Source organism: Buceros rhinoceros, unplaced genomic scaffold (assembly GCF_000710305.1).
Source record: "Buceros rhinoceros silvestris isolate BGI_N320 unplaced genomic scaffold, ASM71030v1 scaffold14762, whole genome shotgun sequence".
Taxonomy (NCBI): domain Eukaryota; kingdom Metazoa; phylum Chordata; class Aves; order Bucerotiformes; family Bucerotidae; genus Buceros; species Buceros rhinoceros.
The window spans coordinates 327-16,964 of record NW_010400788.1 but is presented as its reverse complement, the minus strand read 5'-3'; the positions used below and the strand labels follow the sequence as shown (position 1 = coordinate 16,964).

General features: G+C 38.4%; 2 protein-coding genes across 2 annotated transcripts; one reads left to right on the top strand and one right to left on the bottom strand.

Annotated features, from left to right (window-relative positions):
• The first annotated feature begins 1,114 nt into the window (after positions 1 to 1,114).
• Positions 1,115 to 6,740, top strand: CCDC181 (coiled-coil domain containing 181). The gene is made up of 5 exons (XM_010132034.1): positions 1,115 to 1,252; positions 1,765 to 2,742; positions 5,047 to 5,193; positions 5,822 to 5,976; positions 6,578 to 6,740. Exons 1-5 carry the CDS (start codon positions 1,115 to 1,117, stop codon positions 6,738 to 6,740), a joined length of 1,581 nt encoding a protein of 526 aa, XP_010130336.1.
• Positions 6,741 to 9,106: 2,366 nt separating this feature from the next.
• BLZF1 (basic leucine zipper nuclear factor 1) lies at positions 9,107 to 15,360 on the bottom strand. Its single transcript, XM_010132033.1, has 6 exons — positions 15,306 to 15,360; positions 13,729 to 14,168; positions 12,857 to 13,056; positions 11,178 to 11,306; positions 10,377 to 10,596; positions 9,107 to 9,480 (listed from the first exon to the last, which is right to left on the bottom strand). The coding sequence occupies exons 1-6, from the start codon at positions 15,322 to 15,324 to the stop codon at positions 9,298 to 9,300; spliced, it is 1,191 nt and encodes a 396-aa protein (XP_010130335.1). The 5' UTR covers positions 15,325 to 15,360; the 3' UTR covers positions 9,107 to 9,297.
• Between the last annotated feature and the right edge of the window lie 1,278 nt (positions 15,361 to 16,638).

Below are 16,638 nucleotides of genomic sequence, written 5' to 3'. Positions count from 1 at the left end.
ACTGTTTCCTTCTTTTATGTTGCTTTTCTAAACAGTAATGAACAAATTAGGGAAGGGATGATGAGTAGCTACAGCTGTAAAAAGAGCAGAATCAGCTCTTGAGGCTGAGGTGTGACACCACACTTCTTCAAGCGTTTTGTGTCTCTAGGTGGAGAGAGATGGCTTCTATTGAGTGAGCTGAGCTGAGGTCAGCCTGGACCCCCAGACTCTGGCATTTAAGCAGTCCTTCAGGAGCTGTTGGCACCTGTGTGCTATGCAGTCGAAAGATTGTTGAGAAGATGCAATCCTTATAGTGGCTCATCTTCAGGTTTGTCGTGAATATGGCTCTATCCAGCCCGATAAACTGGCTTATGAGTGTTTCACCTTGTTGTCCTCCTCAGAAATTCAAACCAGAACTGGATCCTTTTCCCAGCAGTCTCAGCTGGTGTCTGTGTAACTTTCTTTACCATTTCTACTAGGGTAGGTGATACAGTTTGAAAGCTAGCTGCGTGTAAATGTTCAGTCACTGTAGTGGCAGGCTTCTGTCTACAGTTAAATCAATTAATTATGTCTTCTCATTTTCATATGTCATTATGAGAAGCTCTTTGGTAATTTGATCTACTCTAAGCTGTGGCATAGATCTTCTAGGATTTGTGCATCATGCATTTTTGTAATGTAACTTTAAACCAGTTAAGATTTCCTAAAGGAAAATGGGCCAGGCAGATATAAAACAACAAGGTAAACCACAGCTGGGAGCAATGAAAGCTCATAGTACTTTTAACAACCATAATATAGTGGTCTCTTTGTCCAAGCATGAGACTAACAATTAAGAGGTTATGAGTTCTGGTTTTAGCTCTGTCAGAGACTTACTGCAAGACATTGAGTATATCACCGTGGTTTCTTCCCCTAATATTTGGAGCTGGAAAGGCCAAAACCATCCTTGTTTATAAATCATTAGTGATTCTTAGTCCTGACGTTCTGTGGTGCTATCTAACATGGTCTTACTGATACTGCTCACAAGTTTGATGTGGGTGCCATAAGAGATATTGATGTTCTACAGTTGCGTGTCATTAGAGTTCTAAAATAATTTTTTTCCACTCTCCTTTTTGTAGTATAACTCTAACACATCACCAAAATGAGTGAAAAGGAAGACCAAGGAGATCCAGCAGATATGGGTGATTTAACAGAAAGTGAAGAATATGAGGATGATTTTGAAAAAGACCTTGAATGGTCAACTAATGAAGAAGAAAAAGAAAACCTTGGTGAAAGAGAGGTATTTGTTAAATTAAATGCTAGTTGTCTTATTTAGAAGACAACATCAGTGTAGTATTTGGAATCATATCTATAAAATTCAATATGGTTTGAAACATGTAGGTACATTCACTGAATTTTGACAAGGAAGCTTATTTGGAATTATAGCGAAAAACAATTGAGCGAACTGGTTAGTTTGGTTATAATTGCCTTAAAACAGATAATCCAGTGTTCATAGAAAATAATGTTTTTTTCAAAAGTACTTCTGGGTTTCTTTAAGTGTTTGTGCTGTTTTTATGCTGTCACCGATCACTTTACTGCACAAGCCATAGTTAGTGAAACTTTGTGTGGATGTGAACATGGAGAAACTGCAAGAGCCAAAAAAGTTGTTAGTTATGGCATGCACTATTTGACAGCCCGTTTTAAAATTAGGGTAGTTATTACTGCTCTTCTCTCTTGCTATTTATTTTTTCTTTCTCTGATACTGTTCTTTGCTGGGAGAATAGACTAGTTTATTTATTTTCATTTTTTTAGCAGCCTGAAAAAAATGAAGAGGATATTGAAGCACAAATTGTTAAAGTTGCGGACAGCTTTGAGGAAGACAGTGAGCAAATGGAGGAAAATCCAGATCAGCTTTCAGAGGCAGATGTAGATGAGAAAGTGAGGCCCTCCAATGAAGAAAGTTTGGAATCCAGGTCTGATATTAAACAGGGGGATCGTGTATCTGATACTGATAGTGAAAGCTCCATTCAGGAATCCAAGCTGGAAAACCAACAGGAACTGGATGAGGAAGAGGATGAAGAAATAAAGCGTTACATCTTGGAAAAGATTGAAGAAGCCAACAAACTGCTGGAGAATCAGGCTCCTGTGGATCAGAACAGAGAACGGAAATTAAAATTTAAGGATAAGTTGGTGGATCTTGAAGTTCCTCCTCTAGAAGATGCTGAAGTTTGTAAAATTGACCTTGCAAGAGGAGATGATGTTTCAGATAGGCTATCTCAGTTGCATATTTCTAATGAAATGGGACAGGAAAGTTCATCACTTTCACCACATGCTGGCAAGGATGGGGAAAAAAAGGATAGTAAAATCTTAGTGGAAAAAGATGGCAAGTTTGAACTTTTAAGTTTACATGATATTGAAAGTCAGGGCTTTTTGCCCCCAATAAGTGTTTCTTTTACTGATATTGAAACTCGACATATGTCTCCAAAATCTTCACAGTACGATCCTTTTGGCACTGTCTCTCAACTGAAGAAGGTACTTCCAGTAAGACCAGGAGCACCTTCTTCTTCTCCTGGTGGAGAAGAATGTGTGTATTTCCCTAAGCCTCCACCTAACCCTAAGCGCCGTCCAAATTCTGCTATCAATGCTGCAAGAGGTCTGGGAAAACGGAAGACTCCACAGAGGGCACAATCTGCAAATATGCCTGTGAGAAGCTCCACTTACTGTCTTTCTCCCAGACAAAAAGAATTGCGGAAGCAGTTAGAACAAAGGAAGGAAAAACTGAGGAAAGAGGTAAAGAGATAGAGGCAACGAGGAGATCACAGTGACCATCCTGTTCCTGTGCTTCACAGAGACCACAAGTTCAGGGCATTTACTCTATTTTTCCATCATAAAATAGGCAGCAATAACAATAATAAGAGTTCTCTGGAATTTGTACAGAATCTCTCAAAACTCCTTTCCTTAAAAGAAAAAAAAAAACAAAAAACCACAGAATGGCATAGGATCATGCCTTGCTCATGAAATTAAGTATTTATTCTATATATCCTTCATAGATAGGCTGCCTTCTGCTATATTATGCTTACTGCTTTTGGTTATTGACTCTCTTTCTACCTAGGTTCCATTACAGGCTCACTCTTTAGTGGAATGCAGCACATGCTATCGCATCTCCACAGATTGCACTGCAATGCAGGAAGTTCACATTAACCACAGTGATGCAGATGTAACATTTGGGTGCTTGAGAAGTATCTAATAGGCCGTTACCATATGGGAGAGTGTTCAGTTGTAAAATAGATTAACACAGGAGAATGACTGTGAGAACTACGAACAAAGAGGGGTGTGTTTAACATGTATGGAAGATACAGCTGACTTCAAAAGCGGCATGCCTTGTGGCTTGCATAAGATGCGTGCAGGTGAAGACATGTTGACCAATAATATAACGGGATTCTTTTTTCCTCTGAAGGTTTTGCATGGATGAATGTCATAGTCAGGTTTCTCAGTGAGTTTGTTGCCAAGTAGGCTTTTTTCCCCCTTTCTATGTATGTTAATTGACACTACTTTTCCTTCTTACTGTTTTTACTTGATCACTACACAGAGGACAAAAGGGAGAAAATATTCTCATTACTGAAGTTATTCTTTTTATATCTATCAAGGGCAGTAATTTAAAAGAAAAAATTACTGTAGAAAATCAAATCAGTATCTTATGTATTGTTGGGAAAAAAACCCATTTTAATTCTTTCTTAGCTCCTTGTTCAGAAAAAAAAAATAATGTAATAGTCAACCCCTGACCGATGTAACAGGAACTTCCGAAATCTTTACCAAAGACTTAGATGGTTTTCTTCACTTTGAATTATGACGATACGATTACAAAAAGGTAACTGTGTATGTTGCTTTATAGAAAGTGCATCTACCATTTTTCTGTGATATAATGCTCTAGGTAAGCTGGCTAATTAGCTTCAAAGGTTGCTTTCTATCTGTGGAAATAGGTCTAGCCTACTTTAGTTGAAAAGTTTGCTGAGGCTTAGCTCAGTAGCAAGGGGTATGAAATTTGAGAAGTTACTGATGTGCTTTCTTTGCACACACAAGATGAGATCTCTTGACATTATACTTTGCGTATCTAAAGTAAAAAGTAGCATGGTGGAGGTGAGGGAAGGTTATTTACAGTGTGTGCTAAATCTCTTCCTGTTGACTGACCTATGAAAAGGTAAGAACACATTACCTTATTTCTTCACTCTTGAATGGAGTTTTTCCATTCTGTGATGGATTTCACAGGCATGAAAAATTTCGTGATATTTCTGGAATCCATCCACTTAATTTTGATGGCTTTTTTTCATTTAGTGAATTACAAGTTGTAAATTTGGGGGAGAGTCTGGAAGTTGTGTGTAGGTGGGAGGAACATCATCTATTTGCAAGAATAGATTTCTCCAAGTGTTGATATGAGGGGGGATTGTTGGTTTTGTGTCAAAGAAAGTCATTCTTTGACATTCTAATCAGGTTTCTGAAGTATTGTTTGAAAAACCTTTCACCTCCTCATAGATAGTTGTAATTTTGTAAAAAAATTTTTTAAATCGATTCATTTTGTAAACTTGAAAAAAACGTGTTAAGCAAATACATTACAACTTCATGTCCAAAAAACCCTCCCCCTTATTTATGAAGTAGTGCCTGTAGTTCATAGGTAGTTAAATATCATTCAGGATTTAGTGGTCCATCAAGCCTGAGAGCTGTGTTCATTTTTAAAATGCATCAGTTTAAACTGATTTTAAGACAATCAATCAGAGCTATTGGGCAACATAATTGTAAAATTCAGCTGTTGCGATTGAAAAGTCTATGAGTTGAGTTCTATCATGGAAATGGAGGTAATCACAAAAAGGGTTAGACTAAAAAAGTATTTGAATGTAACATGAACCACAGAAGTGCTCAAACTCATTTCTTGCTAAAAGTAATATCGACTATGATGCAGTTGTTGAGTATTCCGTTTCATCAGTATTTTTGTGTCTCTCTCATAGAACTCAAATGGCTTATTTAATGTTTATGAAGGCCTTTGCAGATGAAGATGATTCACTTCAAAACTCAGTTTATTCACTCTTCATTCCATTTAAGGAAGAAGAAAGGAAAAGAGAACAAGAAGAACAGAAGAGAAGAGAGAATGAGATGGTTTTTAAAGCTTGGTTACAGAAGAAGAAAGAACAAGTGCAAGAAGAAAAGCGAATTCGTCGTGCAAAGGAGCTAGAAGACTTGAACAGTAAAGTAAGATCTCCCCAATGTAGGACTGGGATCTATAGGGCTCCTGTTAAATAGAAGAAACAGATTCTAAGCCAATGTTGTTAGCTAAGCATATGAAAATTTGCAGTGATAGGAAATGGTTTTGTTACATTGTTTTCAGAGCTAGATTGACTTGCACGTTTAGGATTGTTCTGCTTGGCAGGGTGGCTCGTGTCACAGAGGCTGCATATATGAACTCAATAGCTATAAAATCACAGGAGATAACTCCTTTTTATCAGGAGAACAACTTGATTGAACCCTGCAGTGAACAAGCAGCCAGAAGCATATTCCTTTCCAGGAGAACTTGTTGGCCAGCTGTTAATGCATGGGATCTGACCAAAACCCGAAAATTCAGACGCTCTGTTCTGAAGTTCCTCTTCCTTGCAGCGATGGGCTTGAAAAGCTAAATTCAGTATTTTTAAAAACATACTGCTTTGAATGCTTGCTTGTGTATATATTCCATGGCATATTAGCATATCCTCTGGTTTGCTTATAAAATATGTTTCATGAATGGGAGTTGCCAGCAGAGTTCAAAAAGTTACTATAATGTGATTAATATAAAGATCACATATATATATATGTGTGTGTGTATGCGTGTCTTTTTTTCTAATAGGAGAGGAGCAGGAATCCAGAAGAAGCCTTCAAGTTATGGCTCAAAAAAAAGCACCAAGAACACATGAAAGAAAAACAGATAGAAATGCTGAGACGTCAAGCTGAGGGAATTGCCTTTTTTCCAAGAACAGAGGAATGCAACAGAGCCTTTAAAGAGTGAGTAGGGTCATTCCTATGGAATCATCTGAAAAGTTTGCGGTCTAGACCGTACTTATTTTATGGTGTCTTTACTGCTAAAGTCTTTATTGGTTTGTTTTGCGTTTTGGTTGGGGTTTTTTTTGCGCGTGAATATGCAAAAACTTACACCCAGCAAAAATACATCAATTCCTTGATTTTGTTTCTTCTCTGTTGTGTAACTACTTGTCAGAACCTGAGCTGAAATAGTTAATTCTGCTGAAACATGGAGAACCTTCTCCCCTGCCCCTTTTGCCTATTCTGGAGCAGACTTGGGTTGATTCAGTTCATTAAACAAGCAAAAAAGTTAATCCAATAAAAAGGTTTTTTCCCCCTTGAGTCTGTTGAGTTGAATCAACAAAAGTGGGGAGGTAAAGGTGGATGGAGAAACAGAACTGGGACGGAAAAGTAGTGCTTTCTGTGTTTAGGAATGGCAAACTTTTAGACTGGCTGTCATGACACTTAACACCATCCTACAGGACAAGGTGAGCCCAGTTAAATGGGGCAAGTCTTCTTTGAATGGATGATGTAAAAATGTCAGTTGCAACTGTCAGTACTTACACCCCTCTTTCTCTTTCCACAGATGGCTAAAAAGAAAGAGAGAAGAAAAACGAGCAGAAGAACTAGCTGCTAAAGAGAAAGCCAGACAGTTTAGACTAGAAGCCAGAAGAGCAAAACAGATGCAGACCATCCGCTGTATTACTTCAGAGACAAAATCCTTTCGCTTCACAGATCATTACAGTTGAAAGGTTGATGTAACCACAGAGTTCTTGGTGGCAACCCTCTTTTTTTATGAGTTGAGCATTTGCTCTTTCCAGCTACTTTCTGTGGTGGTTTTAAAGCTTTCAAGCAAGTTTAACAATTGCTTTTACTGACAATGATTTTTACTATCTATTTATTTGTAATTTTGTTGAAAAGCCTGCTTTTATTACGCACAACTCAGGGATCTTGTTGGTTTGACCAAATCTAAATAAGGGCGAGATCTGTATATGAGCGTGGCAAATACACATTCCTGTCTTTAAAAGGCACTTAACACTCAGCTACACCACAAATTCCTGGATGCAGGCTATTATGTAAAATGTTGACTATTGCTGGATTAATATTGCTGTTTGCTGCTGCTTGCAATGAATACTGTACAAGGTGTTATGTTGTTGGAAAATGCTGTTTCTTGTACCACTTTCTACTGATCTGTTGACCAGCTGTTAATTCTAGCTAGAGCACAGGACTATTTTAAGTTCAGGCAAAGCGGTCATTGAAGGCTAATGTGTATGTGAATGTGCAACGGTTTTTGAAACTTATTTCTGTGAGTGGTATTCAGTGGTTTTCTATTCCATGAAATGAAAAGGTTGTGTTATGACTTTTACCAGTTTTCAGGAAGCTGGATTCCTTGTAAACATGTCTATGTTTGCTATATTAATTATAATAAACTACATCACCTTACCCAGCTAAATTGTGCTTTTGTCAGATGACATACTGAGGTCACTCATGAACCCATAAAGCTGGTGGAAGATGAGGGGCATGTGTCCAACAGATTTCCCATCTGGCATTGTTCTTACGTTTTTCCGCATTCAAAGTATTTTCTGGAAATCCTGTAACAGACAGAAATGTAGTAGATGCAAAGCCAATTTGCCATCAGTCTTTTTCTCTTACCATTTTGAAGGTGGTTATACGCATATTGAGAGAATACTGGTGTTTGACTGGAGGGTGCTGTGTTGCAGCTTTGGCCAGCACAAAGGGCACAGATGTGAAATGAAAATTTCACATGATAATGAGAAACATGAGTAACAGGTGCCTCTCTCCTTCCTGTACCTTCCCCTGACACCAAGGGCAAGAAATGCCTCTTGAATCTAGCAAGCAAATGCAGGGAGAAAGCGTGCAAAGGTTTATGCTATCTCCCTAAGCTACAAAGTGCCGCCTTGGTTCACTACATCAGATGAGTAGAGTGAAGGGTTTTACAGTTCAATGTCATATAGCTCGTTTTATGCTGCAGAGAAAACAAGGTCAGAAATACAGCTATATTAAATCCAAAATTGTAAATTGAAAGCAAGCAGAAGACAGTTTATTGTGGCTTTCTTCATGCAAACCAAAGCACGACCAGCAACAGCAAGAACCTGTATTACATATTCTGATCATGGTACGAGATTCAAAAGAAAACTGGGTGAAAGCAATCATTTCAGAAACCCTTTCCCCAAACTAGACAGCTACATGAGAAATCTGGGGGTGAAACTAACAAATCAAAATGCATATTTGCATTATCCTACCTTTCCTCTTTACGTTTGCAACTTAAATAGGCTTCTTTGGATTTAGCAGATTATCTGCTAAAAGTTCTCCTCAAAGCTACATCAATATTATAAAACCATACAAGTAAGAAAATATATATTATCTTTTTTTTTTACCAGTACCTGTGCAAACTTAGTGCTTATCTTCAGCTTCCCATAAGACCCAGGAAGACCTCAGGCAAGGACGGAGTTCTAATGCTAGGTCAGGTTTCAACCCTATGTACTAAAGGAGGTATATCAGTCTGTCTTTGCTGAGGATCAGCTATGCAACAGCTTCACTCCAGAAGCTGAAATAGATGGAAAAGCCATTATTTTAGCTTTACAGAAAACTAAGCATAATCTCACCCCACACAGTTTTCCAGAATCCATTTAAAACCAGTTATTGTTTATATCTTATAGGTCGAGTTCATTCAAGCTCTTTCTTGCCAGGAGGGCTGTAACACTGCATATACTCTTTTGTTCAGAACTTAGAGCTAAGAAGGAATGTGTGCAATGATTCTTCATATTACTAAATTTAAGAGGCTAAACAGATACTTGGGGACAGTTCATCACCTTGGCTAATACTAAAGGAAAAAAAAAAGCATGGACCTGACCATTTTCCATTGCCTTTTAAAAAAAAAAAAACAACCCATAACTTATCAGCACTTCATTTACTTTGGTGCAGTTATTCTTTTGTCTCCCCCTAAAGAGAAATCCATTGAGACTTGCTAATAAGACTTATTATAAACCTTAAATAGTTAAGGGCATCTCTGTGCTCCAGAAATTGGACCAGCATAACATTTTTGGTCTTGCCTTTGAAAAAGAAAATACGTAGAAGAAAATAAGTAGCTTTCCAGACTGGAAAATAGTAGAAGTATCCCAGAGGCTAAGGAAATCCCGTCAGTCCCTAACTTCAAGAGGTAGAGAAGCAGAAACTGCGTAATTTCCAATGTTAAACCCAATCATAATGGAAAAAAACAGGAAAAACGCCCCTGCTGTACTCCAGCTATTGTAATTCTTCAGAAAGAGTGCATTGGATGTGTTTTTATAGGGCTATCAGCTCTCCTTGACAGTGATTGCAACAATTGAAAGTTATATCTTCATATCTTGTATATGGGTGAAACCTTCCAATATTCTTTGTGGAAAGGAAGGAGGATGGGGAAGTCTCAGAAAAAGAAACTTCTGTTGATGTTTCTGTACGTGCAGCTGGATCCAGTATACGTAGCACCTAAGGATGGAAAAATTGAGACTGAAAATACATCTATTACGCTTAGTGGGTTTTATGCTTCTCTAACAGCTAGAAAGGGTTTCTGCTCAAAATAAATTTTTCAATTTTTTTCCAAGTTGGAAATTAAATATCCACCTATCCAGAACCTCAATATAAAGACACTAAGAACTGTTTGTAAGGTAGTAATGTCTATCAGAAAACCGACATATGATGTTATTGACACTAAAAACAATTATCATCATCTTTGCAGAGTTGAGCAAAAACAGGCAAGATTACCACGCACTGTGAACCTCCTGTTACTCAACTGTTACTCAATTGCTTCCAGACTAAACAGTTTAGTCTAGTTTGCTTTTTAAACATTGAGCTTCCTGGAGTAGAACCTTATCTTGAAAGATGATCATATAGCTTCTCTCTGTGTTCCACCCACTTTCACGAGAACTGATTTTTTAGGGCAACAGAAACTACTGCTGAAGTGTTTTGACTTATTGCTACTTGCATTTCTTCTCCCAGTCAGTTTTTAAATTCATCTAAAAATTGACTAATTTTCAATGGGATTTCTCCCGATATACTAAATTAATTTCAACGCAATCATTTGTGATGCTAGGGACAGAAAAGGGAACAGTATGTATTATCATATTATTTATGCTGTTCTGCTTACTCTTCCAGGTTTGTTTGGTTGGTTTTGGTGGGTTCTTTGGTTGTGTGTGGGTTTCTCCTTTTCAGGAGAGGGTTGATTTTTTTTTTTCTAAATGAGGGAAACAGCTCTATTCAGTATATTTCCCCTGCACATAGTTTTTGAAAAAGGCAAGATATTAAGTAGTTAACACGAAGCAAGGCATTTCTTTGTGGAAAGAAGACTCTGTGCTGACAGACTGAGTTGTATGAAGAGTTCTTACCATTTCAGCCATTTTCTCAGCAGGAGTATTGCAAAATTCCACAGCTGTTGACATCTTTTTTGGACTGTTAGCACCAACATTTCCAAGAAGATGTGAGCTTACAGCTTTGGCTAGCTTACAATTCACAGCTGCCAGCTCTGTTGTAGTGCAAGGCTGGGCACTAGGATAGTATGTCTGTTGTCTCCCCCACTGAAGAGAAACCATCAGTTCCTCCAGCAGCCTGTGCAGAAGAGAAAAAATCTTTTAGTGGGTTTTGTACTCTATACTATCAGCATACAGCATACTTCCCTTCCCAAGACTTACTGCACAAGCTAAAAAAAAAAAAAAGGACAAAAAAAAATGGACGAAAGACAACAAGGAGGCAAACAAGCTATCCTCCAAGGCAAGGCCTCACCACCATAGCATTTTAATACTGGTAACTAATTTATTGTCTGGCAGGATAAGCACTAAAAGTCAATGCGGTAGAAGAATTTGTATGTTTTGGAAGGAGACAGGGGAGACCTGAAATCAAGACAGTAAGTGATTACACAGAGGAAGCCTGAGATTATGAGTGATGTCAGTTCTATTATCCCCAAGTGTATTATCCCCAAGACCTCACACTTCAGAGAATAAAAAAAGAACTAACGCTACTTCGGCTTTTTCAGCTCTGAGACTGAAAAGTGACTGTACTATCCATCAGCATAATTGATTTTTGTTGAATATCACTGGAACAGGGGAAAGTTATTTGATTCTTCTCTGGCCTAGAATAAACTGACAGAAATTAAGTTTGCATGGAGGTAGTCTGGATTAGAAAAATCATACTTCTGTGTATCAATCATCTCTTGACGGAACTGATCACGTTCGTTCAGCAAGTCCTGGATTGCACTTTGTGCATCCCTGGTTTGACGCTGAAGAATTGCTCTGGTATTGGTTAACTCATCAGCCATAACCCTGCAAAAGAAATCTCCAATCAGTAGCGTAAGTATGCAGTCACCTTTCTTCTACTACAGACTGTAATTCATCAGCTTTAAGAATTAAGCTGCTGTTCTTGCTCTCTCCCCCATATCAACCCCTATCAACCTAATTACAAAGGACATGTATTAAGAATAATTTCTGTTCAACTACAAGTGCAAGATTATGTTTTGACTTGCTGAGTTTAGCAATCTTATGTCACTTAATACAAATCTAGTAACAGACATTTCAAAATACCTTGGGTAAGTGAACATCCTGAGATGATCCTGAGAAATATAAAACTAAACACATTTTGTCTTACTAACACAGTTTTCACAAGTATGCTGTAATCACATCTTTTCATATTCACCTCTAAAAATGACAGCTGTGGCCACAGACTGCATTCATTCACCTCTTTGTCTTTCTCTGGGCCAACAACTAGACATTAAACACACCAGATATGAACACTTACAAATGATACAAATGAGACAACTCTTGTCACATTTTGCTCTGCTGTGAGGCTTGGCACTGACCCCTCAAGCAAGCGTTTCAAATGCCTGCAATACTGCAAATGCAAATATCGAAATGACTTTTAAACAACCACCAGTTAGAAATCTGAGATCTCAGCAAACCAGAACATTATGATACTGAAGGGTATTACTCTAAGCACATTGCAGAGTCTTATATCCTTGATCTCAGAACTCCTGTTAATGCTAAAAAACACAAGCTAGGATAGTAACTCTTGCCTAGCTAGGACTAGCACAACTACCATTCGCTCAATATGCTGAAGCTTCATAAGACCAGCAAGCTAAAGGGAGGAGGCTGCATTCTATTACCATGTCCATCAAGCATTGTAATATGTATTAAGCATCATAATTAAAATTTAGTCAGTTATATCTGAGTACAGTAGAAGATTAAAATCCTAGAATACTATTTACAGATCTGGTAAGACAGCTACACTTAGCAGGTTAAAAGTCTCATCCATTGTCAGATGAGATTTTAAGGTTCAGACCAGTTTTTACAGTTACGGAAGTAACAGTAGGTTCTCAGCAGTTACACAACCAGCGATTAATGAAGAGGTCCCCCTACTCTTTGTTCCATATGAAGCTGCTCCTCACTATAAGCAGAGCTCTTACCCAAATCAACTTCTTCAGAAACTGAAGATTGTATCATGCTGGGGAGTGGAGATGAAAAGCAAGCTAATTACCTTTAAGACAAGTCAAGACAGATATCCTGGATGACGTTTTTAAACCCTAAACTGCACACAGTCTATCAGGATTAAGAACTTCTCTTGCTACATCAACAAGAACTGTAGTTAACATCTGAGGAGGTTCGGGACTCACTGTATTATCTTTTAAAAGTAGAACTGCTCAGATTTACAAGGACCTTACTTACTTTGTACCTTTTCTGTATATTCGGATTTCATAGTAGGTGTCAGTACAGCTGTTGTGTCTGTCCTCTGCATATATAGGCATGTTGCCAGGCACTGCAATGGGTGTATGTAATAAAAGACTGAAGGAGAAAACGTTAACAGGTCTAAGACGCAATACCTGCTTGCCAGGAATTTACTTCGCCACACATCACATTGTATAGACATACGCTCCAGTTGTTCAGACAACTGAGACATATTCCGGCTCAGGACTTCATTTTCTAGGATTAGCTGATTTTTCTCACGAGCCATCCGTTCAAAGTGATACTGCAGATCATCCCCAACAGAAGCAACAAGTAATTTCTTCAGCTCCCGATTCACCTACGATTAGACCAGACTCTCTTGTAATTATCAATACAGAATGAAACACTTTCTACTTCCAGAATGCAGTGCAAGTTTCTGCAAATTGCTAGCAATAAATTGCTTTTCTCTTTCCAGAATTGGAACAAATCCAAGGCAGAGTATATTAAGCCTCTCAATCCACTCTAGTGAGCATAAACATTTGAGGCTAATGCACATTTAACACACTCGTTTAAATTCTAACAGATGCCAAGGAGGCATCTGTTCCTCAAGGAGGAAGAATGAAAGCCTACTAAAAGAGACAAGACAATTTTAGTAGTATTTAAGTCTTGAATCAGTAAGATGATAAAGGATTAAAGAAGATGCCCACAGATCATATTCTCTATAAAATTATACTCCTTCCTTCTATGGTTGAGTTGAGGAGCAAAATCTTTCCTTGTGAAAGATCCATTTCCCTGCAGCCTTCTATTGTATTTCTCCTAGCTTCAAGCCTTTGAATTCTTTCACCTGTGGTCAGAGAAGCAGCACTGGAATACTTAGATGTACTTCTATTCTGTATCTTAGCTGATAAGTTCAAAAGAGAAACTATTTGTTTCAAGGCTAGAGTCATAACCATTCTCTTTGGTCACAATCAAACTGCTCATAAACACCAAAGTAGCTCAGCTGTGAAAGAATATACCTTTGATTTCTTACCTCTGTCTGTATACGCAGCTGATTAGAGAGACCTTCTTTATCCTGTAACAAACGCTTTTCTGAATTCTTTAGCTTTTTGATTGCATTTTTCAGCTCTGTTTGTTCTTTCTTAGGATCTGTAGCTCCATCTGACTGATGTAATATGTCTCCTTTATGTCCCACTGATTTAGCTACCTTGGCATTTTTATTTGGAACAACATGGGTGATAGCTGCTTTGGGGACTAATATACGAATAGCTTCCACCTCCACTGATTTATCAGCAGGTACTTTCCCTAGCTGCAAAACTCCCGGACTCAGGGAAGAGACTGTCTTTTTATGCGGGCTGTGATGGATGTGATGGTTTGTAGTGTTGGCTCCAGTGTTTACTTCCACCGACTCAGCTGTCTGCTCTGTTTCCATGCCATCTCCAGGTCCTCGGATGGGTGATGAGGCATCATCAACTAAAATTAAGAAATAGTGGAGGGAACGTTTACCACCTTTGACTTTGTTATAGTCACAGTGTAACTCTTTGCTTAATTTCTGTACTTCAAACATGCAGATTTTAACCGCACACTGCAGGCGTAAAATCGTCCTCTGCAGCAGCAACTACCAAGCACAAGTTAGAAAACTCCTTACTCAAGTGTGTGTTGCTCATTAATACTAATAGTGCAAGACACAGATCTGAATTGTATTAATCTTAATTTCCTGCTGCCATACAAGATTAAATGCAGAAATGAAAAAGAACTAGTATGGACAAAACTCTTGACAATACTACTCAGTATGAAAGCTAAATTGGGTTTTGGGAATTGGCAGAATCAGAGCAGTCTCATTTTAAAAGCAAGAATTAATGAAAAGCAGCTATTAGCTACATAGCTACTAACACCTTAAGAAGTTTAGCAGACTTTTAATACTACCTACCACGTGTTTTAGTTGTCCAAGCTGAAGTTTAAGAAAAGCCAATAAGCAAGTTCTGCTTCATTTCTAATCAACAGACCCCAGCATTCCCAATAATGCTGCATTCTGTTCTGAATACCTCAACATGTGTGACAACATTTACAGAAGTTAATTTTTTTAAAGTCATTAAGTTTTCAGCAGCATGAAATATTATTGTAGTAACGTTTCCCCTCAGTGGGTGAAAGCAAGGAAGTTTATTAGAACACAGCTACGCACATTGCTTTTTTCCCTCCTACTGCAGGCAGCAATGTGAGTCTGCCAAAATAACGAACTCCACCCAAATAATGAACTTTGAAAATTCTGTAGTAACACCACTATATTGCCCTACTTTCGAGCTGGCTAATCAGTACCAACAGGTTCTAAATACTAGAATAGGACTGACAGACAAGTGTTCATTCAAAGTGACAGACAAGCTTGTTTTCCAATACAAAGCTGGATTAGAAAACTACATTGAAATAACTGTTCCATTCAAGCAGCTTTAGTTTTCACTGCAGTAACGAAGTCACATAACTATTTCCTAATAGCTACATTGAAGGATTAAGTTTAAATGAATGAAGCCTGGCATACAGCATAATTCTGCTCTTTAGAATTTAAGTTAAAGTACTTTTAATCCAGTCTGCTTAGATTTTATGTGAACCACTTACCTTTTTCTAGAGATGTCATTTTCTCTTTAGCTGTCAGCTCTTCCTAACTACGTAAGTATGTATGAGGAGGAAGTGGAAAAAAAATCTTTAGCAAGGTAGTAGTGACAGTTAATCACAGATTACCCTATTTTCTAGTACAACCTTCAGACTCCAGCGAAAAAAACCACACCAGAACACCCACCCACCTCCCCCCCTCAAATGATAAAAACCACACCAGGACCCAAAGAGTTAAAAGGAAAAGGCCTCTGAGACTTCTGGCACTTGTTTCTTTTTTCATTAAGAGCTGCACTTCAACTCCTCTGTTGCTCCTCACCCAGTTCCAGTTTCCATTCCTCAAATCCCTCTTTCCGCTCCCCCTCCTTTTTTCAGTGAGCTCTCATCTTACCCTTTAAAACTCTGTAACACCCCTGCATGCCTGTGCAGAGACAAACTAAGATCATCACAGAATTATGAGGAAAGGAAACACCTCACTGTGCTTAAAGCAGACCAAGAGGTGAAGAGGAAACAATAGCAACTGCACAACTGCTTTAGTCCCACTTGCTAATACAACTTTTTTGACAGAGCCAGTTCCCATCCAAAGAAGCAGCCAGAGCCCTGAGTAGCAGCACAGGCTTAGTTCAAGCAAACCGTAAAACATTACGCCCAGTTTGGCCCAAACTGCTACCCTGGCTATTCTGCCCCTTACCCACCAACACTATTGACCATCTCCTCCTTTATTCCACTCTCAGTTCTCTAGGTCACTCATGCTCCTTTTCTAGAGTCTGCCACTAACTACATTAGTTTGAGATACATTTATCCCTGTTTTGGGTTTGTTGGGGTTTTTTTCTTCCCCATCTCTGGAAAGGCTTAACTACAACTTTTTTGACTTTCATTGCCACAGCTCTCTGAAGAGATAATGGTAGCAGTGAGCACGCTACTGCCAGCTTTCAAGATTTGTTTTGTGGAAGGTAGGTTTATCTTTTGTGATGACCAGAAGACCAAAGAAACACCTTTCCCTCCTTGACCTATCTGTTTCTTCTACATCTGGTGTTATGTTTTGCCTCGTTTTATACCACAGTGTGTTAATAACCACTACTGTTCATTCATTTTTGATTGAGGATCTCTACTCATTTGAGAGCAATGAGGATGAAAGCATAGCTGCTCTGAAAGAGGCAAGAGCACTCAATAAAAATACTGATTATACAAGCATTTGGTCTTATCCACTTCATCTAAGAGCACCTGCTGATAATCCTGCTCCTTCACTGCTCACATTATAACATTGTTCCTACCGTCCTGTTACTTTTAAAGACTCAGTGCAAGCCTCTGCATCACCACCACCACCACCACCACTAAC

Coding starts and splice junctions, on each gene's coding strand:
- CCDC181 (XM_010132034.1), top strand. CDS start 1,115: ATGAGTGAAAAGGAAGACCAAGGAGATCCAGCAGATATGGGTGATTTA. Junction 2,743..5,046: donor AGGAAAAACTGAGGAAAGAG/GTAAAGAGATAG, acceptor ATTCCATTTAAG/GAAGAAGAAAGGAAAAGAGA. Junction 5,977..6,577: donor TGCAACAGAGCCTTTAAAGA/GTGAGTAGGGTC, acceptor CTCTTTCCACAG/ATGGCTAAAAAGAAAGAGAG.
- BLZF1 (XM_010132033.1), bottom strand. Junction 13,057..13,728: donor AGCTGCGTATACAGACAGAG/GTAAGAAATCAA, acceptor GTCTAATCGTAG/GTGAATCGGGAGCTGAAGAA. Junction 9,481..10,376: donor CTGAGAAAATGGCTGAAATG/GTAAGAACTCTT, acceptor TTCCATCCTTAG/GTGCTACGTATACTGGATCC.